This window comes from Hyaena hyaena, unplaced genomic scaffold (genome assembly GCF_003009895.1).
Source record: "Hyaena hyaena isolate Hyena2069 unplaced genomic scaffold, ASM300989v1 scaffold_179, whole genome shotgun sequence".
NCBI lineage: Eukaryota > Metazoa > Chordata > Mammalia > Carnivora > Hyaenidae > Hyaena > Hyaena hyaena.
The window spans coordinates 2,035,744-2,059,750 of NW_024080812.1; the positions used below are offsets into that span (position 1 = coordinate 2,035,744).

General features: G+C 43.8%; 1 protein-coding gene across 1 annotated transcript in view; it reads right to left on the reverse strand.

The window, feature by feature from the left end:
* The window catches only part of ARG2 (arginase 2), a 28,833-nt gene extending 10,182 nt beyond the window's left edge, over nucleotides 1–18,651 (reverse strand). The window contains exons 1-2 of the mRNA XM_039240695.1: nucleotides 18,446–18,651; nucleotides 17,511–17,583 (exon numbers count right to left, since the gene is read on the reverse strand). Coding sequence (XP_039096626.1) covers nucleotides 17,511–17,583; nucleotides 18,446–18,556 — 184 coding nt within the window. The 5' untranslated portion in view covers nucleotides 18,557–18,651. The remainder of the gene's footprint in view (nucleotides 1–17,510; nucleotides 17,584–18,445) is intronic.
* Between the last annotated feature and the right edge of the window lie 5,356 nt (nucleotides 18,652–24,007).

Sequence of the window (24,007 nt, forward strand, 5' to 3'; positions counted from 1 at the left end):
CATAAAATCTTGCCCTTTGCAACAACATGGACAGACTTAAAGGGCGTTATGATAAATGAAATAAGACGGAAAGATCATACTGTATGACTTCACTTGTATGTGGAATTTAAAACACGGAAGGAGGCTCAAATAATTTGAGAACTCATAGTTGCCAGAGATACGGGGTGGAGGGATGGACAAAGAAGGTGAAGGGAATTAAGGGGTACACAAACTTGCGGTTATAAAATAAGCCATGGAGATTAAAAGTACGGCAAAGGATATAGTCAATAATATAATAATGTTTGGTGCCAGGTGGGAACTACAATTATCACGTATATACAGAATTGTCAGATCACCATGTTATGTACCTAAAATTAATATTGTGTGTCAACTATAATTCAATAATAAAATTTAAATGAAACAGACCCTCCTGTTCCTGGGTCCACAAAGCTGAGGACCAGAACCCCTGAAGGGATTAATATTCTGAAAGGCCCTGCCTGAGTTGCCTACCCTATAGAACTCCCATTTCTGCTTTTTATTTTCCAAAAAGTGGAAGGACAAGGACTGTTAAGGGAATGAAAGGAAATTCAGCAGGGACTGGGGGGATAGGGGTCAAGAAAGATTCCCACATCAAGTAAAGTTTGTACCAGCACTGTGTTGCTCTTTTCATTGTTTTCTTTCCTTACTGGTATTAAAATTTCTGTAAAATTTATAAGGAAGTGTCTAATGATGAAAGTCCCTACCCCACTTCCCAGGCTTGACTACTACATCTTTGCAGAACTCTGTGCATAAACATAATTCATACTTTTTGTTTTTAAGTAGGCTTCCACCCAGTGTGGAGCCCAGTGTGGGGCTTGAACCCACGGCCCTGAGATCAAGACCTGAGCTGAGATGGAGTCAGATGCTTAACTGACTAAGCCTCTCAGGCGCCCCTATACTATTCTTTTAAATAAGGTTGGTGGAGTAGGCTTAACTGCTGTAAGTAACCTTCCCCCAAACAACAGCTCAAACACAGTAAATTGGTTTCTTGTTCCTTTAACATCCAGGGTGGATACTATAGGTCAGTAGGAGGCTTTCCTTCATGCAGTGATTCAGAGACCACGCTCCTGACTTGTGGTTCTGCTGTAACTAGGGCTTTGCCATCTGTGTGGCTAAGGTTGGGTCTCCCCAGGGTCAAGGCAGCAGGAGAAGAAGAAAGTCTTGAAAAGGCAAACTTCTACTTTTATTTATTTATTTATTTTTAAATGTTTTATTTATTTCTAGGAGAGAGACAGCGTGAGCAGGGGAGGGTCAGAGAGAGAGGGAGTCACAGACTCCGAAACAGGCTCCAGGCTCTGGGCTGGCAGTCAGCACAGAGCCCGACGCGGGGCTCGAACCCACGAACCGCGAGATCATGACCTAAGCGAAAGTTGGACGCTTAACCGACTAAGCCACCCAGGCGCCCCAGCAAACTTCTACTTTTAAAGACCCTGGCCTACAAGTGGCACATCACACCTGCTCACATGGCACTGGTCAGCAAATCAGGTCTCACTTCTGTCCAGAAAAGGAGGATGAATTTTGGTGAACAGCTTGCAATCCCTGCTGCAAGGAATACTTTTAATTTCGACTGCCACAGATTTTAAGTGATTAAGAACTCAAGAATCTTGGGGAGCCTCGGTGGCTCACTCGGCTGAGCATCTGACCTCGGCTCAGGTCAGGATCTCACAGTGTGTGAGGTTCAAGCCTCACGTCAGGCTCTATGTTGACTGTGTGGAGCCGGGAGCCTGCTTCAGATTCTGGATCTCCCGCTTTCTTTGCCCCTCCCCTGGAGAAGAGCCCAGGGGTTTATAAACAGGGAACAAGGTTCTGAAAGAAGAAATGCAGAAGCCAGGTTTGGAAACAGCAGAGCAATTTAACAGAAATGGGAAGTTTGCATATTGGAGCAGTAATGCAGAGGAGGCTGAAGAGAACATTAATTGTAACCCAAGGGCCAGCATTTTTCAGGAGTGGGGAGGCTGAAGGGAGGTTTTTTATTTTTTTGTAAGAACAGGATGAACAGAGTAATAATGAAGCTATTACTTTATCTGAGTGCTATGTCAAATTCTTCCAGTTCAAAAGTCACAAAAAGTGGCCTCACTAAATTTTAGAGAACCTTAGAGTCCTAGTGAAGAGCAAATATTATAACATGGAAAGAGCATCTGCCTGTGATGCTTGAGGCAGCTGTCCCTTTGTCGGACTGTGTGTTTTGGGTCAACTCCTCTGCAAGTCTTCATCAGAGGAGACCTCGGGTTTCATTGGCGCACTTCCTTCTACGAAGGCACTACAGGACAGAATGAACCTGACTTCAAAGATACTCTCGTGATAAACAGATTTAGAACCAACTTGAAAGGGCTCTCATTTTTCACTTGCAGTGGACAAGAAGTAAACCTCCACAGATACTGGCACAGGCTCACTGCTTCTCTCTCCAGTGCTGATAATAAAAATACACCGAATACTATGATCTTTTAGGCCCAAAGGTTACCTTTGGCCTTGATAAACCTCTCTAGGCTCCATCAGAGTGGAACGAGAACACAAGTGCATCAACAGAATGATGTAACCAACTGGTGGGGAAGAATTCAAAACAGCCCTACCTGACCTTAGCAGTATCTGTGGACAGCACTTCTATTTCAGGTCCCTGATCATTAAGGAATCCCTGAAGGAAGCCAGTGACAGGAAAGGAGGAAAAATAAAATTGACTGTCTCCATACGCCATACCGTGCTGGATGTGTTACAGATAGCTGCTAACCGTCATGTCCTCCTGCTATCGTCATCCACACACTTAAGAGGAAGAAATCCCGCAAATTAATAGCTCTGTGTAGGACAAACCTGAATCACTCAGGGTAGAGGCTCACAGAAGACAATGTTCACACAAAGGTAACATTTCGACAACATTTCCCCATTCTGTCACTGCTGACTTGCACTCACAGGGAGCTCCCACTGCTTCCAAGCTCCCAGCAAGTGGAGAGATGGGTTCAGAAGGGGGCTGGCACACGGGAGAGTCTACCACACCACAGGCAGCCCACTGGCAGAACAACAGAGTTTTGAGAAAAGCTAGGGACCTATTACTGTGCTGTTTTTCAAACTATCCCTGAATAGAATGGCATGTTTATTATGACTTGTCAGGAATAACAAGTCAGTGAAACTTGGAGAAATACAAGACTCAGGGATCTCATTTAATGCTGGGAGAATATTAACACTAATGGCTTTTAAAGCTATAGAGATATAGCTACATGAAGATTTAGCACCACACAAAGGGAATTCCTGGCATTATAAAGGGATGTAATTGGGAATCCTTAGAACCTCAAAAGTGTACCTGGAAAACCAGCTTATTGAAAACAAAGTTGCAATGTTACCAGAGGTCTACATTAGGGAAAGAAGGCCAGTTACTTTAGGCTACTTGAAATAAGAATTTCTCTTACCTCTAAAATGTGATTTGGGTAATGACCTTTGAAGAGACTATTATTTAACGTAAACTCATTTGATTACCAGTAAGAAAATGGAGAGGCTTGGGGCGCCTGGGTGGCTCAGTCGGTTAAGCGTCCAACTTCGACAGGTCATGATCTCACAGTTTGTGGGTTTGAGCCCCATGTTGGGCTCTGTGCTGACAGCTCAGAGCCTGCAGCCTGTTTCAGATTCTGTGTCTCCCTCTCTCTCTGACTCTCCCCTGTTCATGCTGTCTCTCTCTCTCTCTCTCTCTCAGAAATAAAACATTAATTAAAAAAAAGAAAATGGAGAGGCCTACATTTTTATTTAGTGCATTTAACTGCCAGAGGCTGTACAACCATGTGTCCTGGAGGCCTCTAAAAATCTGCTCTTTTTCTTAGACTCAGTATCCAAAATAAATTGAGTGCATTAGGAAAGAAATCCTATCACGCAGAGATCAGTATTTGTTCACTCTGAGTCTGAGGAGGCTGCTTCAACCAGGACTCCCAACACCTCCTTCCTCCCCACCCAGTTCTGAGGCAGAGAGGAGCATGGCTGAGGAAGACCAGGGCAGGGTAAGTGGCATTGGCCTGAGGACAGAAGGTGACCCAACGAGGCCAGTCATTTTAGACATGTCCATCTAACACGTACCTCAAGATCAAAAGATATAAACATGGTATCAAAAGATGCCTTTGCATGAATGTGATCCTTAATTAAAAAAATCCAAATACAGCACTCAAAACTTTAGTTCAAGACATGCAACTTAGAGGACCTGCAGCACCATTTATAGCTTTCTTGATAATTGGTTCTCTGGCTACATCTGTCCTCTCCTAAAGGAAAACAGACTATCACTGTCTACAGATAAACTTAGTAGTATATGCCCTCTAATGCCTTTAGATCATGGTGAACCAGCTCAGACCTTCTGAGGTGGACTGTTAGCTGACGGCACCCCAGTAGCCTGTTTCCAGCACAGACAGGATCGAGGTGAAGAGGAGAGTTCCTCTGGCTTCACAAGTCACAGCAACATAACCATTTTCCCCTCATTCAGAACAAGACTGTTGAGCTTCCCTGGAAGAGAGATCTGCCATTGTCAGCATGCTAACAAAACTTCAGCTTGCTCCAGTTATAACCTCAGGAAGAGACAGTGACAATCCCAGGGGGTAACAAACTGCTCTTCAGAATATGTAGAATATGTAATCTTTTTCAGGTTCTTGATATTCTACCTTGTTCCAGAAAGGACTTAAAGGGAAACACATCAGGCTAGTGATGATAGCGTTGCCAGTTAACAGTTCTGACGTACAGCTCCCTGTCCCGGACCCTGGGCTGGCTTCCTGGTGAGTGTTCCCAAGAACCTCAAACCAGACAGACTGCATTCCAGACCACTCTGGGTTGAAAGCAGAGTGCCCACAAGATGGCCAGAAGTGCCACAACAGATGCAAAAGGAAGAATCCTTGCCCTCCGGCCCCTAACTTCCTAAAAGAGTCAAGATCTCCAACCAAGTTTAGTTCCTGAGCTTGCCCTATCTCACGTGCTTTCCAGGAGTATTAAGTGAGATAACAAGGAAAAGCCTACACATGCTAAGGATTATGTATTAGTTCAACTGGGTGAAGCACCTTTGTGGTTTGTCTCCCCACCCTACCCTTTTCCTTGAAACTGATGGTGTAACCCAAGACTTCCCCAAACCTGTCTGTAATAGGACTATGTCATTTTGATAAAATCAGTTTCTGGTGAAAAACAGCAAACACAAGCCCACTGATTTCTCATTGAAATGGCGCCTATAGAGTCCGGTTCTCACAACTTGAATCGTCCACATCTCCTATAAAAGAATATAAAGGCAAAACCAATTAATCTTGGAACACCAATTCTCTGAAGCCCTAACCACAATGCCACACCCTGCGGTGACTTAATTCTTGCGTCACACAGGAAGGAGTGTTCTACTTCGTAGTTCCGGTCTCTTGGAAGGGGGTAAGGAGCCAGGAAGATTTGGTCTGTCTTCTCCCAATCTCAGTGTTAGGCACATCTATTATATTACTACATCCTCACTACCAAGAGAGTTTGGTCATTAAGAGAGAGGGAAGGACGCCTAGGCGGCTCAGTCAGTTGAACATCTGACGTGGGCTCAGGTCAGTATCTACCAGTTAGTGGGTTCGAGCCCCATGTCAGGCTTGGAGCCTGCTTTGGATTCTGTGTCTCCCTCGCTCTCTGCCCCTCCCCAACTCGCGTTTGTTCTCTCTCAAAAATAATCATTAAAATTTTTTTTTAACAAAAAGGAAAAAAAATCAATTCAAAGTCTAAATTATTTAAACCAACCACAGTAATCCCTTAGGTTCCAGGCCTCTGAACTGTGCTATGTTGGATATTAAAATAAATAATGCAACAGCTCTCTAAAGTAACTAGAGGCCAGCCTGACTTGAAGCAGTCACCATCAGTGACTCAGGTCCTGATGCACAAACACAGGTTTCAAAGAGGGGACAACAACTGGCTGTTATCGCCTACTTTTACATTTAGCTTAAATAAATTCATCAACTAGTAGCCTAGTACCTTGTAAGAGTTAAAACAATTTGATATATGCCAGTTACTCTGAGTCATACATCACAAAAATCCAAAAATGGGGAGTTCAGCTGGCTTCTGAGAAGCCAATCATTTCGAGAGAAAGGAAACATGATCTGGGAAAATCCCTGGGGCATGATGTGAATGAAGTTATAGGAGAAAGCTAGGATGCTGGCCTCTCTCTTCCTTCAGCTCAGGCGGACTATGTACTTCCTGTGTGCCCAGCTCTCTAGGTCCTGAGGATGTGGAGATGAGGTATGGCTGCAGAGTTCAATGAGCTCCCAGCCCGGTGAGAGGACAGTCCAGTGCTTACTGCTATGAAGCAGCCATGCACAGGGCGTGAAGGAAGCAGAGGAAGGTTCTGACTCAGACCCAGGAAGAGCCAGGAGGACTTATCTGGGACAATAGCTGAATCTTGAAGGTATTAGCCAGGAATAACGGGAAGGGGGAATGGCTTACCAAGCAGAGGAGGCACATAATACCTTCAGCCCTACGGAACAATTCACAATTCCCCTGAGCCCAGGGTTCCTGGGAGGATTGTGGAAAGAAGAGGCAGGAATAGGGGGCGGGGGCAGATCCCAAGCAGTAGGGAGCTACTGAGGTTTTCAAGTGAGGAAGTGAGAAATCAAATCTACACTGCAGATCTAGTGCTCGGAGGGCCTGAGGGAAATGGACCGCCCTGGAGAAGAGCAGCTCCACAAGGAGACTATAAAGATAAAGTAGTAGATTCCAGCAATACTTAGAGGGGGTGTAGAAGTAACGGGCCTGCCCTGCAGCTTTCTGGCTCTCCCACTAAAGATGAGAAAGACACAGGGGAAGGGAGTGGAGATGATGAAGTCAGTTCTGGATAGATGGCCTTGAAATGTTAGAGACCATCCTGTTGAAAATACATGGAAACGAGTACATGGATCAATTCTACACAATGCTCAATGATGAATAACACCAGTTCTGATGGGAAGTGTATATTGCCACCAACTTTGCAGCAGAACTGCAAGAGGAAAAAAAAAAAAAAAAAAAAAAAAGCCTGAATCTGACCAAGGATCTAGATTAGATCCAATTATTAGTTTATAGGAAAGACAAAAGAACACATCACAAGACACCACAGGGATGCAATCTGCAAAATTCAAACAGAGAAACAGAGATTATTATACAAATGACCTAGTTTGCTCCACAAATACACTGCGAAGAAGAAGAAGAAAAAGATAAAGATCCCCAAACAAACTGTAAATAAGCAGCGCAAAAAGCCTAAGTCGAACAATGTCAACATTAACTGGTTTAATATACTTAATTTTCCCTGTTTAGAAGCGGAAAGGCTCCTGGCTCCCTTTCGTTTCAGAATTTCCTTCTCTGTCCTTTTCAAAGGCACGTAAGTCTTTATAACATTAAATAAGCCTCTTGTCAGTCTCCTACCCCAGGAATGTTTCCCTCAAGGACTGGAAATTCAGAGGCTAACTTGTGTGGGCACAAGGAGTGGACAGCCTGCCCCAATTTTCAAAACTACCTCCTCCTTAGGACATGAGAATTTTGTTTTCTCTCTGGTGGTTGTTCAAATTTCTACGATAAAGTTAGGATGAGCTCTGACAAATGTTACTGTCAAGTCCTCCAACCAGAGGACTAATTATTGATCTTGAAAACATGTAATGGGCTGCACCTGTGGGATTTCTTGATCTTTGCACTCTCTTAGCGGATTGCCTGATTGAATGCTTATCCAATTTTATTTCTCTACTACTTTTATAGAAAGGTTCTCTTGGTTGGGAAAAGATTTTACTATTATTATATTTCCCCAACACTGAACATTTGATATTCTTTTAGGTGTGATAATGGTATTATGGTTAAATTTTAAAGAATTCTTATATTTTGAAGATATCTAATGAAATATTTGCAGATGAACAATAGGTCTGTGATTTGCTTCAAAAGGCATGGAGTAGGGTGATTGCCATGTATTGACTGACGCTAGGCAACAGACATGACAAATGCACTATATCACCATATCTACTTTTGTTGTGTTTGAACACTTCCATAATAAGAAAGTTAGAAAGAAGATACACACAGATGGCAGCTGGGATACAAGCTTGGCGCTGAGAGCAGAAACAAGTGTTGGAACTAAAACTTTGGAGACATCAGTATACAAGTGACAGAAAAACTACCAACCAAGACATTAAACCAAGAGGATCAAGGGCAGAGAAGCCCCGAGGAACCCCAGCATGTATAGGGTGGGTAGCAGAAGATCTAGGAAAGCAACCTAAAGAGCTAAAACCAGAACAGAATGGTGTCTGTTTCAATAAGGGAAAAGTGGCAGACAGTGTCAAATAAGGTGAATGCTGCAGTGTCTACCACGTTAAGAAGCAGGAGGTCCAAGACCTCGGCAAAACCAGTTTCATTGCAATGATGGCTCAGGACGTCATATTATAGCAAGTGGCAGCGTGAAAGGGCAGCAGAGAAGCCAGGATGATGGCTCTGAAGAGAAACGACTGGACAACAACTGGAAGGCTACATAAAGACCAAGGAGGATGGCAGCATGGTAAGATTTGCAGTTATTTATTGAAGGGATGAGTTAGAAGTTGAGAAACAAGGGGAGGGAAGGGAGAATTGCTAAACAAGAACACTCAAGGGGCAGAAGGGATGGGATCTAGAACCCAGGGAAGTGGGAGGACTTCTTGTTATTGGTCCAAGATCTGTTCTTCGCTTCTTCTGCAGAGACAGAACTTCAGCTGGGAGCAGGACCTCTTAGAAAGGAGACTAAACTCAGCATCTTCCCTTGTGCCTGGATATGGCCATGTGGCCCTTTGGGTCCAACAGGATAAGCAGAAGCATCCTGCAACTTCTTGGAAACTTCCTTTAAGAGAAAGTACGGGTTCTTCCTTTGCCCACTTCTGTCCATTCTTGCTCCCTGCTGCCAGAAATGGAGGCCACACCATCTGGGACCATTAGACAGAGGCCTTGCTGGTAGCACAGTAAGGTAAGAATCTGGGCCTGAACTTCAAACACACGGTGGCCAAACCAGCTCTGGACTTCTCTCCAGATTCTGTTTACTGGAGAGTGAAATTATTTTTCTTAACCCATTGTCATTTTGTGCTCTTTTCACACGCATCTCCCTAATACTGGGAGGACTGCATTCCTCATGCTCTGAGGGTAAGAATTTTCGGTCGATACAGCTAATTGGGGGACAGGGAGAAAAACTAAGGGAATCGATGCCTTAATTGGAAAGACAAGGCCATGAGGATTATGGGTAAAGACTTGAACTATCCGTCCAGGAAAATTGGAGAGGGAATACACTGGGAACACAGAGGGCTTTAAGAAGCAGGAGACACACATTTATGATGGTGCCACGGAGTTTCTTTGGCTGCCACAAGAGCTGAGAAGGCAGCTGACTGTACTGATCCAGGCATCAGGTCATATACAGCAAGAAATGAGATTCTCAACTACTTCTGCTGACTGTAGGACCTTGGGAAAGTTTCTCAAAGTCATCAGGACAGGCTTTACATTTTTTTGTTTGTTCATTCTCAGCTTTTATTTATAGAGCAAAACAATGTGCTAAAAAGCCAAAAAGAAATTCTTTAAGCACAAGTATTATTAGGTCCTAAGAGAAGCTACAACCTTGTTCTTAATTCACATTCTAACATTCTAACTGATTTTTAAAATTTTCCTTTAAATTGTGGTAAAAATACACATAAAAATATCCCATTATGGGGGGCAGGGCACCTGGGTGGCTCAGTCAGTTTAGGCGATCAACTCTTGGTTTCGGCTCGGGTCATGATCTCACAGTTCATGAGTTTGAGCCCCACATCAGGCTTCATGCTGACAAAATGGAGCCTGCTTGGAATTCTCTCTCTCTCTCTCTCTCTCTCTCTCTCTCTGTCCCTCCCTCACTCGCTCTGTCTCTCTCTAAAAACTTTAAAAAAATATTTAAAAATAACAATAAAAAATTTTAGTGTTTTATTTATTTTTGAGACAGAGAGACAGAGAAAATGTGAGTGGGAGAGGGGCAGAGGGAGAGGGAGACACAGAATCTAAAGCAGGCTCCAGGCTGTGAATTGTCAGCACAGAGCCTGATGCAGGACTCAAACCCACGGACCTCTAGATCATGACCTGAGCTGAAGTCTGACCTTAACCAACAGAGCCACCCAGGTGCCCCTAAAAATAACCATTTAAAAAAATTTTTTAAATGCTTATTTATTTTGAGAGGGGGACAGCACAAGCAGGGGAGGGGCAGAGAGAGAGGGAGACACAGACTCTGAAACAGGCTCCAGGCTCTGAGCTGACAGCTCAGACGCAGGGCTCAAACTTATGAACTGTCAGATCATGACCTGAGCTGAAGTCAGACACTTAACCAACTGAGCCATCCAGGTACCCCTAAGAATAGCATTTTAAGTGGTATTAAGCACATTGACATTTTTATATAACCTTTATGACTACCATCCACTTCCAGAATTCTTTTCATCTCGCAAAACTGAAATTCTGTACTCCTTAAACAGTATTTCTTAATTCTCCCTTCCCCCAGTCACTGGCATCACCATTCTGTTTTCTGTCTCTACAAATTTGATTATTCTAGGTACCTCATAAGTGGAATCATATAGTATTTGTCTTTTTGTGACTAGCTTATTTCACTTATCATGTTCTCAAGTTTCACCAATGTTACAACAGATGTCAGAATTTCCTTCCTTTTTTTAAGGCTAATATTCCGTCATATGCTTGATTATTGTGCATAATGCTATTAACATGGGTGTATAAATAGCTCTTCACGACCCTGCTTTCAATTCTTTGATGTATATGCCTGAAGTGAAATTGCAGGGTCATATTTTAACTCTATTTTTAATTTTTTGAGAAACCACCATATTGTTTTCGACAGCACCGAAGTTATTTTACATTCCCACCAACAGTGCACAAGGGTTTCTAATATCTCCACAACCTTACCAATGCTTGTTAGCTTCTGGGTTTTTTCATGCTGGCCATCCTAACAGGTATCATTATTTGTTCTTAAAAAATTAACAATGACACTATAGCAAGAATATAGCACAATGTCTAGATTATGATAGATGGATCAAACAGCTTTGAAATGAATGTGTAAGTTAAATTCTTTGCTGTTTTTATAAGATTCATTACACTGATATTTGCCAAATCCCAATGTCTTTAAGATATTTGCCTTTGTTCAGGTACATCAGGGATGTATGCTTTTGCTACAGCATATGGCTAAGCAAATTACTAAGTACACAACAGCTTCATTACCCTCCAGAAAGAAACCAGTGCCCACTGCCAGCCACTCCCCATTGCCTTCTCCACCCCAGTCCCTGGAACTAGTCTACTTTCAGTCTCTATGGATTTGCCTATTCTGGACAATTCATATAAATGGAATCATGCAGTGTGGTCTTGTGTGTCTGGTTTCTTTCCCTTAGTATTATGCTTTCAAGGTTCATCCATACTGTAGCATGAATTAGCAATTCATTCCTATTTTATGGTTCAATAATATTCCATTGTATAGATATAGATTCTTCTTAAAACAATGCAGATCTCCCATAAAAGTCCAGATTTCTGGCTTTTCTTGAAAAACTGGAGATAAGCACAGAAGGCCCTCCCCTGCCCACACAGTAATCACCAGCTAGAGCTCAGTATTAGCTTTTTTTCTGTGAACATTCCAGACACCTTTCTATCTCTGGGTCTTACTGTTCCAGCTGTCTGAAATGCTCCAAGGTATGCACATCATTCCTTTCTTCACCTGCCAAAGGTCTGCTCACAGGACTCCTTCTGAGTGAGGCCTCCCCATCTACGTGTGCAATGTTTACTTAGTAGCCCCCATCTCTTGCTTTTCATTTATTCCATAGTACCCATTACCACGTGACGTACCATAGGTTTTACTATGTCAGTTTCCAACCACTCTTTGTTAGAATGAGCTCCAAGATAATAAGGATGTTCTGTTCACTATTATATTCCCAGTATCCAAGCCTTAGCAGTGCTCAAATTTTTTGAATATGGAAGTGAATGAACTTGCTAGTTTTTAGGGACTAAAAGCTGTTCCTGAGACACAAACTTGAGGGGCGGCCTGGGTGGCTCAGTCAAAGCATCCAACTTCGGCTCAGGTCATGATCTCATAGTTCATGGGTTTAAGCCCCACATCAGGCTTTCTGCTGTCAGCAGGAGCCTGCTTCAGATCCTCTGTCTCCCTCTCTCGCTGCCCCTCCCCCACTCACATGTGCTCTCTCTCAAAAACAAACATTAAAAAAATATTTTTAAAGGAAAAAAAAGAAACCTGAAAATGTTTAAGAAGCTTTGATGCATGCTTTATATTACGAGTTTAAGTTCAATGAGTTTTAGCAAATGTGTACAGTCTTCTAACCCTCTTAATGCTTAAGATCTCTTATGCTTAAGATCTAAAATATTGAAAATGATTTTTTAAGTCCCAGTAACACATGAAAGTAGGTTTGTTTACAACAGTCAGGCATGCCTGGAACTTGAAAATATCTTTAAAACTTGAGGCTGTTTTCACAAGTCACATTAAGGAACATAACGGTTCAAAAATCAAAATCAAAGCACCAAGAGAACAGAGTTGCTGATATCCAAAAAGATGAAGATATAGTCCTAAATTAACCAAAGGCCAAAGAAACTGTAACCTAATGAGTTATATTAACTTACAAGAAGATTGTGTCAAGTACTAGGGAAAAAGCAACCAAAAGAACAAGGATTTATTATCAAGAGCCTAGAGAGAGGGTTTTGAATATTCCAGTCCACGTGGCAATTTTTTCCTCACCGGAGTATGTAAACTAGATCAATCAGGATCTCTAAGCTGCAAGCAACAGAAACCAATTCTGGCTAATTACAGCAGAAAAGCAATTTATCCAATTTGGTGAACTCCCAGAATCTTTAAGAAGGCCAATATCTGGTTTAAAGGCCATATTACCAGGAATAACGGCTCCAAAAGTCATACTGCAGGATGGTCCAGGAAAGATCCCATTGCTGCTGTCGCTTCCACTACTAGGGAACAGAACTGCATGTAGCTGGCATGGCAGACCCCACTGACACTGGACAGAAGCCCCTGCTAGCACTGCTACCACCCCTGCCCATCACAGAATTTATTCTTTGCTGTCCTTTCTTCTTGAATCTCAAGTGAAAGCGGAGGATGGGTGCTTCTGTTGGTGGAGCCTAGGTCAAGGGCCCACAACTCTAGCAACAATGAAAATAAGGCAGAATGCAGGTGGAGAGAAGGCTGAGGTTAATGAGGGTCAGATTATGAAGCAGCTGTCCTATTGGCTGATGTGTGAAACACATAGCGCTAGGGGTTGAAACACAGATATCAAAATGGAAAATTATTAAATGAGAATGTATTAGAAAAATGTATCTAGTACAAGCCTGAGATTTCACGATTTATTATAGGGTCAGACTACATTTTAAAATTATGAAATGAAAATTTAAAATTTAAATCCATTTTAAAGAAAAACACCAAAATGAAAAATATGGCAGATTAGCAAAGATGGTTTATGAATGACAAGACTGAGAAACATGGCTGCATGTAAAAGCAAGCATGGAAAGATTTTTAAAAAATTTTTAACATTTATTTGTTTTTGAGAGAGAGAGAGACAGAGTGTGAGTGGAGGAGGGACACAGAGAGATAGGGAGACATGGAATCTGAAGCAGGCTCCAGGCTCTGAGCTGTCAGCACAGAGCCAGACATGGGGCTCGAACTCCCAGACTGCATGATCATGATCTGAGCTGAAGTGGGACACTTAACCTACTGAGCCACCCAGGTGCCCCTGGAAAGCCTTTAAGCAAAGGAGAAATAGTCTTAGCTCGCTCTGGTGGCAGCAAAGAATGTGAACCAAGGAAGGCAAGAATGGGACAAAAGGTACCACAGGAAAGATAGTCAGGTGTCAGAAGGACACAAGTACAGCAGTACCATTATGCTGAAGGACTCTAATCATTTAGGAGGGGGAAAAAAAGACCTTGTAATCAACAGACGTAAGGCACAAAAGGGAAGAAACAAAGGATTGTGATGGTCTTAGAGTTGGACTTGAGTAATTGGATAATGAGTGATAGCGTGAAACAGACAGTGGGAAGACAGAAGTGGATTTGAGGGAAAAGATAATGGATATTGTTTTGAACAAGTTGAGTTTGAGACATCTGTGAAAGCAGGGTGAGGCTCCTTAGAACAAAGTTGGAGGAACACTGGGGTCAATATTTGAGGGTTGGGAAGGAGAGGAGGATCCCACAGTCATCCAGGAAGGACTAGTCGATGGAAAAAAGACTCAAAAGGGAGAGGTGTCTTCACTAACAGAGTATTTCCAGAATAACGTGGTCAGTTGTACAATATAAAGATCCAGCAAAATAAAGGCTGACAAATCCGTGGGCTTGCTCAAGGTAGTTTCAGTGAAACAGCAGGGTGGAAGCCAGGCTGAGGGATCAGTATTATAGAACTAAACTTAGGAATGCCGATTTTCTCTACCAACCACTGAAAGCAAATACACACCCCTGAACTCACACACCAATCTGTACCAAATGAACAGCTCTCATACCTCAGATCTTCACGTTAAGCAGCTACCTCAGGCCCTCTCTCAGTTCTTCCTAATGCAGACCAGGTTCTTGGGTCTCAACCAGAGATTCCTGTTCTCTCTGATGGAGCACCCACTGGAACAGGAAGAACAAAGGTCTCTAGCCTAGTTGAGGGTAATCAGAGTAGCTCCCACATAGCTTCCTGAGTGAACTCCAGGACTCTTGGCCTGGTCACAGTGGCAGTTAATTTAGATAGTTGTTTCAGTGGCTGGAACGGCTTTTCAGTACCACAGCTGAGTCAGGTTACCTAATTACAATGATAAAAGCCGAAAACTGTTCATCTCAGTTTACAGCCAACTTTCCCCACAGAACATTCACTTAACCACTGAAGAAAAAAAGGGGCAAATTACCATGGCTGTCAGAGCGAACCAGAATCAGTAGCAGAGACACTGCATCTGAGCCTTGCCACAGCAACTGCCTCTTCATCTCTCTCAGGCTCTCCTTAGATACTAAAAGAAGTGGTTACTGGTCAGAGCAACAAACCATTGTGTATCCTTACTAAACCCAGGAACAGGGAAAACCAAAGGCAGACACTAAGTTAAATACATTCAAGAAAACAGGAAGTTTGACCAATGCTATGGTAACACCAGCAGCCTGTGACAGCGGATTTGAAAGCAAGGAACAAAGGGATTTGTGAAAGTTACCTTTCCATGGGTCTTCTGTCCCTTGAAACTTGACCCATGCTACTTATTTGTAAGTACTCTGCTACTTTAGTACGGTTTTACAATATAGCAATTGAAACTTCTTGTGGTACTTCTCTCCAACATATTTCTGGAGATTGGCCAAAACCACATGCTGGAAATCTGCTGAGTGCCACAATCTTATTAATATGCAAGGAGATTCTATTTTGGGCTGCTGTTGATACTGGCCTTCCAGTGTCTGCTTCAGGGTAAGGATATAAATTGTAAAACAGAAAATATCTGAAAAAATTAAAGGGAAGACCAAATAAACTGAAGCTTCATCATCACTGTAGGTTGAGAGTTTACAGAAGAGTTATTTGAGGGAGTAGTATTTGAGGGAGAATGGCTTTTTCCAGGTTGGAGTGGGAAAATTCCATAAGCTAGGACAGGAAAGGTCTACAAAGCATGAGTAAGGGAGGCTGCTATAAATGTGCCCTTCCCCCCTCAAGCAGCAGCCTCAGCTGAACATTATAAATGTGTCCTGTGTCTGAGGCTGAAATTGATTTCCTCAGTCTCTTAAGGTTGAATTGAGCACTGAGCAGGCAATTCAAGCAAGGCCAGGCCCAGTTCATCAGATGGGCTGCAGAGGTTTATCCAGTATTAAAAACTAGTGATCACCAGAGATTGTCATCTCCAGTGTAAAACGATGCCTTTAAAAAGGGTTTTGGGGCACCTGGGTGGCTCAGTTGTTTGAGCGTCTGACTCTTGATTTCAGCTCAGGTCACACTGCCAGGGTCCTGGGATAGAACCACACACCCATCGGGCTCTGTGCTGAGAGCATGGAGCCTGCTCAGGATTCTCTCTCAAAATAAATAAACTTAAAGAAAAAACTCTTAAAAAGGCATTTAAAGGGACAATATCCTCATTTATAAGCAGGAATAGAAACTTCTTCCCTTTAGTTTAGGTAACTTATGACATTAAAACTAAATCTTATCTTTAATCTTTGATGATGAACCTGGAGAGCTAATAAAATGATTGAGAAAGAGGGGCACCTGAGTGGCTCAGTAGCTTGAGCATCTAACTCGTGGTTTCAGCTCAGGTCACAATCTCACAGTTCATGAGTCAAGCCCCACATCAGGCTCTGTGCTGACAGCATGGAGGCTGCTTGGGATTCTCTCTCCCTGCCCCTTTCTGGCAGGTGCATATACATACTCGCTCACGCTTTCTCTCATCCTCTCAAAATAAATAGACTTTAAAAAAATGATTTAAAAAGAGAGCCTATTAAAGAAGGAACTGTAATTATTTAACAGAGAAGAGTTTTGAATATTCAACCAAAGACACCACATCTAAGTGTAGCCAGAGGTATATGAAGTACACCTCAACTCAAGGTGATTTTGGTGACTTCATTATTCCTGTCTTAGGAGACAATCCACCCTAATGGACTCAATAATCAGCAGAGGAGGTTTCAAAGCAAAAGCAGGGAAGGGATCTGTAGCTCACTGAGATTCCACATGATGATCTTCAGGACCTACAGCTCCCTGGTGCCATGCATTTTACACTTACAGCTTCAGAAAAGATCTGTGAATGGTCCTAATGTGAATGGAGGAAACGGCCTTAAAAAGCAGCTACAAACATTCAGGTGAAATAGAAGGAAGAAACCTTCTACCATTCAAGTTGGAATTTGGTGCCTTCTAACCAAAAGAAGTGTTCTCTATTACTATATAAACGTCATTTACCTTCGGGCCAGGTTCAGTAAGTTTAGAGTAGTATCCTATTTACACAACTGCAATTTTACTGCGGATTATCTGGGCGCTTGCGAAAGTGCACATGTCTGGGTCCCACCACAGAGCCAATAAACCACACTATTCCACGGAGGAGCCTAGGACCCTGTAGTTTTAAACAAGTAACCCAAGTGATTTTCATAATCAGGGAAGTTTGAGAAACACTGCTCTAAGGCTCTGCTTACAGTAACATAAAGCTCTTCATCCTGGGGAGGAAACTGATGACACTGGAGAGAGGAAACTGACTAGACTGATGAATCAGAAGCGCCTCATGACAGAGTTAAGAGGGCTAGAATTTGAGGGGGAAAGGCTGAGCGCTTAGAGCTGGACCTAGCATTCTTAGCACTGGTTTGCAGTCACTAAGCTTGTCCCAGGCCCGGCCTCACTCCACCTCCTTGCCTTCCACACACAGTTACTCTCTTCATTACAACAAGACTTGGCCTGAAGACTCTCAGATTCTGAACTGCAGACAGAATTCGAGGGAGGATGAGAGATGCTTCCCAAGTACACAGTGGATACTGGGCAGTCCCTGGGCCAGAAGAGGAGACTCTGAGCTGGTCTGTGACCAGCCATCACAGACATCTAAAATCCAGCTACTTACCTAAACTGGAGAGTCTCTTCATCAAGCCAGCTTCTCTTATGGCAGCGGGACCATGTTCCACTCCTTTTCTTTTCTGTCACACAAATTACACACTTAGATGTGAGGTTAGAGGGTTGGAAATAATACCACTTTATTTCAGAAAAATACAGAAATTTGCTAATTCTATACTTGGTTCCCAACAGATCCCTCTGAAAACCTGAGAGCATTAGCCCTTCCTTTTATTTTCACCTGAGAACTGCTCATTTCAAACACTTGCAGGAAAAGAGGGAAAGAGAACCATTACTGGAATCCAATCAACCTTCCAAGACCGTCGCTGTGGTCAGAACAAGCAGAGGCCGAGACAGGGGCAGGGGCTGAGCCAGGTCAGGATGCGGTGGTTGGGGATGTGTGAATGTGGCTGGCCAAGGCCTAAGCCCGGGCTTCTCGAGCTGTGAGCTCTCCACGACTGCAGGTTTCTTTCATTGAACAAAACAGCCCCTCCCGTCCTCCCGCCGCTAAAGCAGGCAGCGCCAATTTCCCCGCCAGTGAACGCTTTCTGAGAATAGACCCTGAAGCCTTAAATCCTCAGTCGCTCTCTTCAACCTCTTCTCCCTCGATTTTCCACCGGGCATTCTGGCCGGTTTCTCCCCCTCCATGTCCCTCCTCCCCTTTCCCCCAACACCCCAAGCGGGTCCACCACTTTCTCAGTCCACCAGGAGAGGCCGCAGAAACCCGCCAGCCCGCGGCCCCCCGCCCGCAGCGCAAACAGGATGCCCTCCATCTCCTTCCTCATCTTCTACCAGTGAAAACCCCACGTGCTCTCCCGGTGCCCAATAGCGAGAACCCACCACTTCGTGCCCCTCCGTTTCTCCCCATCTTCTCTTCGCCTCCCCGTCCCTCACCCCACCCTCGCTTTCTCCAGGTTCTGCCCCACGGTTCCAGGTCCCGGTTCTCACCTGTCCCTGTGAGAACGGGGCTCCGATCACAGCCACCGAGTGTACGGACTTCTTCAGGACGGAATGCACTCGCGTCCGGAGGAGACGCGAGAGGCTGCTTCTCAGGGACATGACCGGCAGCTCGCAAGGCAGTTGACCTAGAAACTACTTGGTGAGGCTCGCCGCCTTAAGGGAGCGCAGCTGCGGGGCGCCGGGCTTACCTACCCCGGGGCCAGCTGCACCGCCCCGCCCCTTGACGTCACCACCGACCGGCCCCCGCCTCCACGCCCCCAACAACCCCCCTCACACCTTCCCGCAGACCCCGCCCACTGCTTCTCAGGGCCTAGACACGCCTTAGCTGACTTCACCCCGTCCAGGCCGACTCTCCGGCCAGGGACGAGCCCCTACGGCTGACGCCACAAGGCTGTTGTCTGACCAATAAGAGCGCGGTCACGGGCAGGCGTGTCCCTTGGCGGGAAGCGGCCAGCATCCTCGAAGTTAGCGAACTTGGCCGAACACGGGAACCAACTCGAAAGTTCGCAGATCGCGACTCTTTTCACACAAATGCGTGCCCCGTAGATGCCAACTCTAGGGAAGGGCTGCCTGGTCTGGGTCTGGCTGGACTGGTCTGATCCCACTTGAGTGCTCTGCCAAAACGAAGCTCCCATCCATCTCCTCTGTCCCATCTCAACTCTGGGTCCAAAAAACACTCTTCCCCATCTTTGGGCGTTGAAGTTTCGGAAGTCAAATACAGATTAGAGCTCTCTCTGGATCAGGCATGTTAATAAAAACTCACTATCCTAGGTTTTTTGGATGGGGAGGTTAGGATTATGCAGAACAATTACCTTCCGGGTGTTTTCAATTCTTTACCCGAATAACGGGAGCACTAGTTATTAAAAACTAAACATACCTGGACTATTTCTTTTTTTGTTTGTTTGTTTGTTTTAAATGTTTTATTTATTTCTAGGAGAGAGAGAGAGAGAGAGACAGCGTGAGCAGGGGAGGGTCAGAGTGAGAGGGAGTCACAGACTGAAACAGGCTCCAGGCTCCGAGCTGGCAGTCAGCACAGAGCCTGACGCGGAGCTGGAACCCACGAACCACAAGATCATGACCTAAGCGAAAGTCGGACGCTTAACCGACTAAGCCACCCAGGCACCCCTGTTTTGTTTTGTTTTGTTTTGTTTTTAACCATGGTTAACATTCTGTATATTTCTTTGTAGAGAGGTTTTTTTTTTTTACAAATAGTTTATTGTCAAGATGGTTTCCATATAACACCCAGTGCTCATCCCCACAAGTGCCCTCCTCCATGCCCATCTCCCCCCTCCCCCCCCCCACATCCATCAGTCCTCAGTTTGTTCTCAGCATTCAAGAGTTTCTCATGGTTTGCCTTATCTGGACTATTTCTAAATTTGGGGGAGGTTAAAGACCTGAAAGTAACTACTCAGAGTTTTAATAATAATATTTTAATAATAACCAACTAAAGTTCCAGGGCCTTCTAAAAATTCCATAAATAAGGGACTATTTTAAAGACAAGAAAACATCAGATAACTTTTCCAAAGTCACATAGCTTGACAGTGCCAGAGCTGTGTAACTCCAGATTCCAAGTTCTTAGGGCTTGCAGAAGTTTGCACGTTAGTCCTACCAAAATACATTCTTACACAAACAACAGAAAATTATCTCACCTGATACCAACTTACATGCTACTTTCCAAAATAGTTAAGAAGTCTCCATGGCAACATCATAGCTCCAAGGAGCTTTAGTATTATAAGGCAGTTTATTTTTAGGGGATACGTCTTATACCTGTCTCCCCCTGCTGGTTTAACAAAGACATGTCTGAAGCTTTAGCAAAATAAGTAAGATATCGTTCAGGCAATAGTTCTGAAAAGTGTGGTCTCCGGCTGGCATCAACCTTTGCATACATGTCAAGTGGAGATCAATAGGTTCTACCCTCACATTTACTAACTCAGTAACTCTGGGGGTGGAACACCAGCAACCTAAATTTCAACAGTCTCTCCAGGGTCAGGGCCTACAGGGAGCAGTAGGGGTGTGGTCAGGGATTCATAGTCACTGATGCTGTCACACTTGTTCAGATTCTTGGAATTACCTTGGTACCTTTTTCTTGCCCATTACCACATCCAATTTTTTCTCCTTGACTATGTTTTCTGAAATTAATACTGGCACAGTTTACTCCAGGCTCTCCAGGACTACTGTGAAACCTATTTCTTAAATACTTACTATGGGTCACCAGATTGACCTTTCTAAAGTACTACATTAATCCTGCATGTTTTTTTCAGTGGTTTTCCATTACCTACAATTTAATCAGAGGTGAATTACCAGTTCCACATTATCATGCTCTAGGGGAGTGAACAGTAGATTATATTACTATTATCCTTTAAAATTCTAATTATTATTACTTCTATATATGTCTGAAATATTTATAACTCATTTTTAAAACCCTAAAAAATAACTGGTCTTTTATTTTTAAAATATGCATTTATTTTTAAAGTAAGTAATTAAAGGTAATATCCTAAAGTCATAAAAGTCATAGAAGAATGAGTTAAGTTTTAGAAATTTACTTTATTTTTTTATGTTTACTTTTGAGACAGAGAGAGAGGCAGAGCGTGAGTGGTGGAGGGGCAGAGAGGGAAACCAGAAGCCAAAGCAGGCTCCAGGCTCCAAAACTGTCAGAACAGAGCCTGACATGGGGCTTATACTCACAGCCCACAAGATCATGACCTGAGCTGAAGTTGGATGCTTAACAAACTGGGCCACCCAGGTGCCCCTAGAAATTTACTTTAAAACTTGTACTCTGTTATACCATAGGTCTAGGACCCTTCTTCTTTGGACCCAAAACAAGTTGTTCTGTCTTTCTTCTTCCTTTGAGAACGTAGATACTCTGCCTCTTTAATTCAGTGGCTGCCAACACACACTCTATCCTTGATAAGTTGCTGGCAGAGTGTGTGGGGGGAGTGGGGCAGGGGGCAGGGTGGTGGGTAGGGAAGACCTGAGTATGGTGTCTGCTGGTTTCCATGGCGTATATACTCCCAAACTACCACTGTGATGTCACTGGTGATGGAGATAGGAAAAGGTGCTCATCGTATAGTATTTCCACCAGACAAATATGACCAACATAAATAATCTCAAGAGCACAAATAATGGCAAGTTATCATAAAATAATTAGGCAAAGACAAGTTTTGAATGTATACTATCTTTGTTTTTAATATATAATTTACTTGTAAGTTTATATAACTTGACTTTTAATAATAGTGTTTAACAACTGGCTCAAACATTCTTGAAAATTTAGCAATAGGATCTTGCAGGTGGCCAGTAGTCTCCAGCATACCATTGTTTACTGAAAATCCAAGGAAACTCAGAAAAGACTAAACAAAATTCTCGAAGGCAGGGACCATAACTCTCTCTGCTCATTGTTTCAGCCCTTTCTGCATACAGTGCTTGGCACATAGCAAGAGTTTGACAAATAATAAACCTTCCAGATTCTTATGAAATCCGTACTCATGAATCTTGGTCTATGGCTCTGATATGGAATGGAATGGAAGTCCCCAGGGTCGTCTGGGTGGCTAAATCCTTAAGAATCTGACTTCAGCTCAGGTCATGATCTCACAGTTCGTGAGCTTTGAGTCCCACATCAGGTGAACTCAAGCCTTGCTTCTGGTAAAAATTAGACCCAGGTGAGCCCTGTTTCTCTCTCTCTCTCCCCGCCCCCCTTGAGGGATTCTTTCTCTCTCTCTGCCCCTCACTCACTTGCACCTCTCTCTCTCTCTCAAAAAAAAAATTAGGGGCTCCTGGGTGGCTCAGCGTCTGACTCTTGACTTGGGCTTAGGTTATGCTTAGGTTCTTGCTTTGCTCTTCTATCTGGGGGCTGGGAGAAGTAACATAATAACCCTAAGATACAGTTAAGATAACAAAGCAGAGGCTACATTTTATAGGGGGTAACATATAAGTCTGTTTACCACCCAGTGGGGATTCCTAGGTTCAGTAGAAAGGCTGAGACGATAGAAATAAAGGAAGGGCCATAACTATAAGGGACTGGTTTGTTTGTTTGTTTTTAATGTTTATTTATTTTTGAGAGAGAGACAGAGACAGAGTGTGAGCAGGGGAGGGGCAGAGAGAGAGGGAGACACAGAACCCGAAACAGGCTCCAGGCTCCGAGCTGTCAGCACAGAGCCCGATGCGGGGCTCAAACCCACGAACCGTGAGATCATGACCCAAGCCGAAGTCTGACGCTCAACCGACTGAGCGACCCACCCCTATAAGGGACTGGTTAAATTGCCTGCCCAAACCACAGCCTGGTGTGGAGGCAGCCACCTGAGCCCCTTACGTACTACACACACACACACACACACACACACACACCCTGCCCCCCTCTCCCCCGACAGAGAGGTTTTCAGTATGAGCCTTGATCAGTGACAGGACATGAAAGCACAACTATGGCTACCATCAAGGTATAAACGAAACTTAGTGTGAAATCTGTTTTGGCACCAGTGGAGGCCGAGGCTACAAAGGACACCTGAACACTTTGTTCTTTCTTCAGGTTCCAAACTGAAAACAATTCTTAAGCCCTCTACCTGACTATTCTACTGTTTGGGACATTTTGTAACCAAACCACCCTGAGTTCTCTCCTTGGTGAGTTACAGCGACTACAGTAGGTGGAGTTGTCACACAAAGGAAACTTTATTTGCAGCAAATAAGGAGATCATGGGGAATAACTTTCAAGGCCAGGACCCCTGAGTGGGGTTGAATGGGTTTCTTTTTTTTTTTTTTTAATTTTTATGTTTATTTTTGACAGAGACGGAGCTTGAGCAGAGGAGGGGCAAAGAGAGGGAGACACAGAATCCAAAGCAGGCTCCAGGCTCTGAGCTGTCAGCACAGAGCCCGATGTGGGGCTCAAACCCATGAACCTGGAGATCATGACCTGAGCCGAAGTTGGACGCTTAACCAACGGAGCCAACCAGGTGCCCCTGAATGGGTTTCTTTTATTTAGGGTTAGGATGAATGTTCAGAAAGTGGGGGTTTGTCATTGTGTGTAAGGTGGGTACAAAGGTTGCACAGGCATATTTAGAAGACTTGCCGATACTTGTATCCTGTGCATCCTGTGTTATGTTAATGAAGCTTGTGCTTCCCCCTTGGGCGGAGATGTTAACAGTATAATGAAGTAGTGGTAACTGTCAGACACTTCATGGTCCATCACTGTCTCCCACTGGTCTAGGCTAGGGAGCTCTTTGTATTGTATGCCTCTAAAAGATAAGGTTAACATTCCTGTGAAGAAGGGGGAGGGGGTTGTCTTCCCAGTGAAAATTTTAACCTCATTTACCCTATGGGGCACAGTTTCCCTTTCTTCCTCTCCCTTCCTCCTTTCCTTCACTTGATTTTTTCTTATCCTTGAGGTTTCAGTGCAAAGTCCCTTCTCTGAAGAAGCCTTTCTAGACCTCTTTGGTTGAATTAGACATAATGATATTTGCTAAGGCTGCTGAATGATTATTATATGCTTTATATGTGTTACTATATGCTTTACAAGTGTTATTTAATTCTCCTCACAAGGCAATGACATAGACACTATTATTA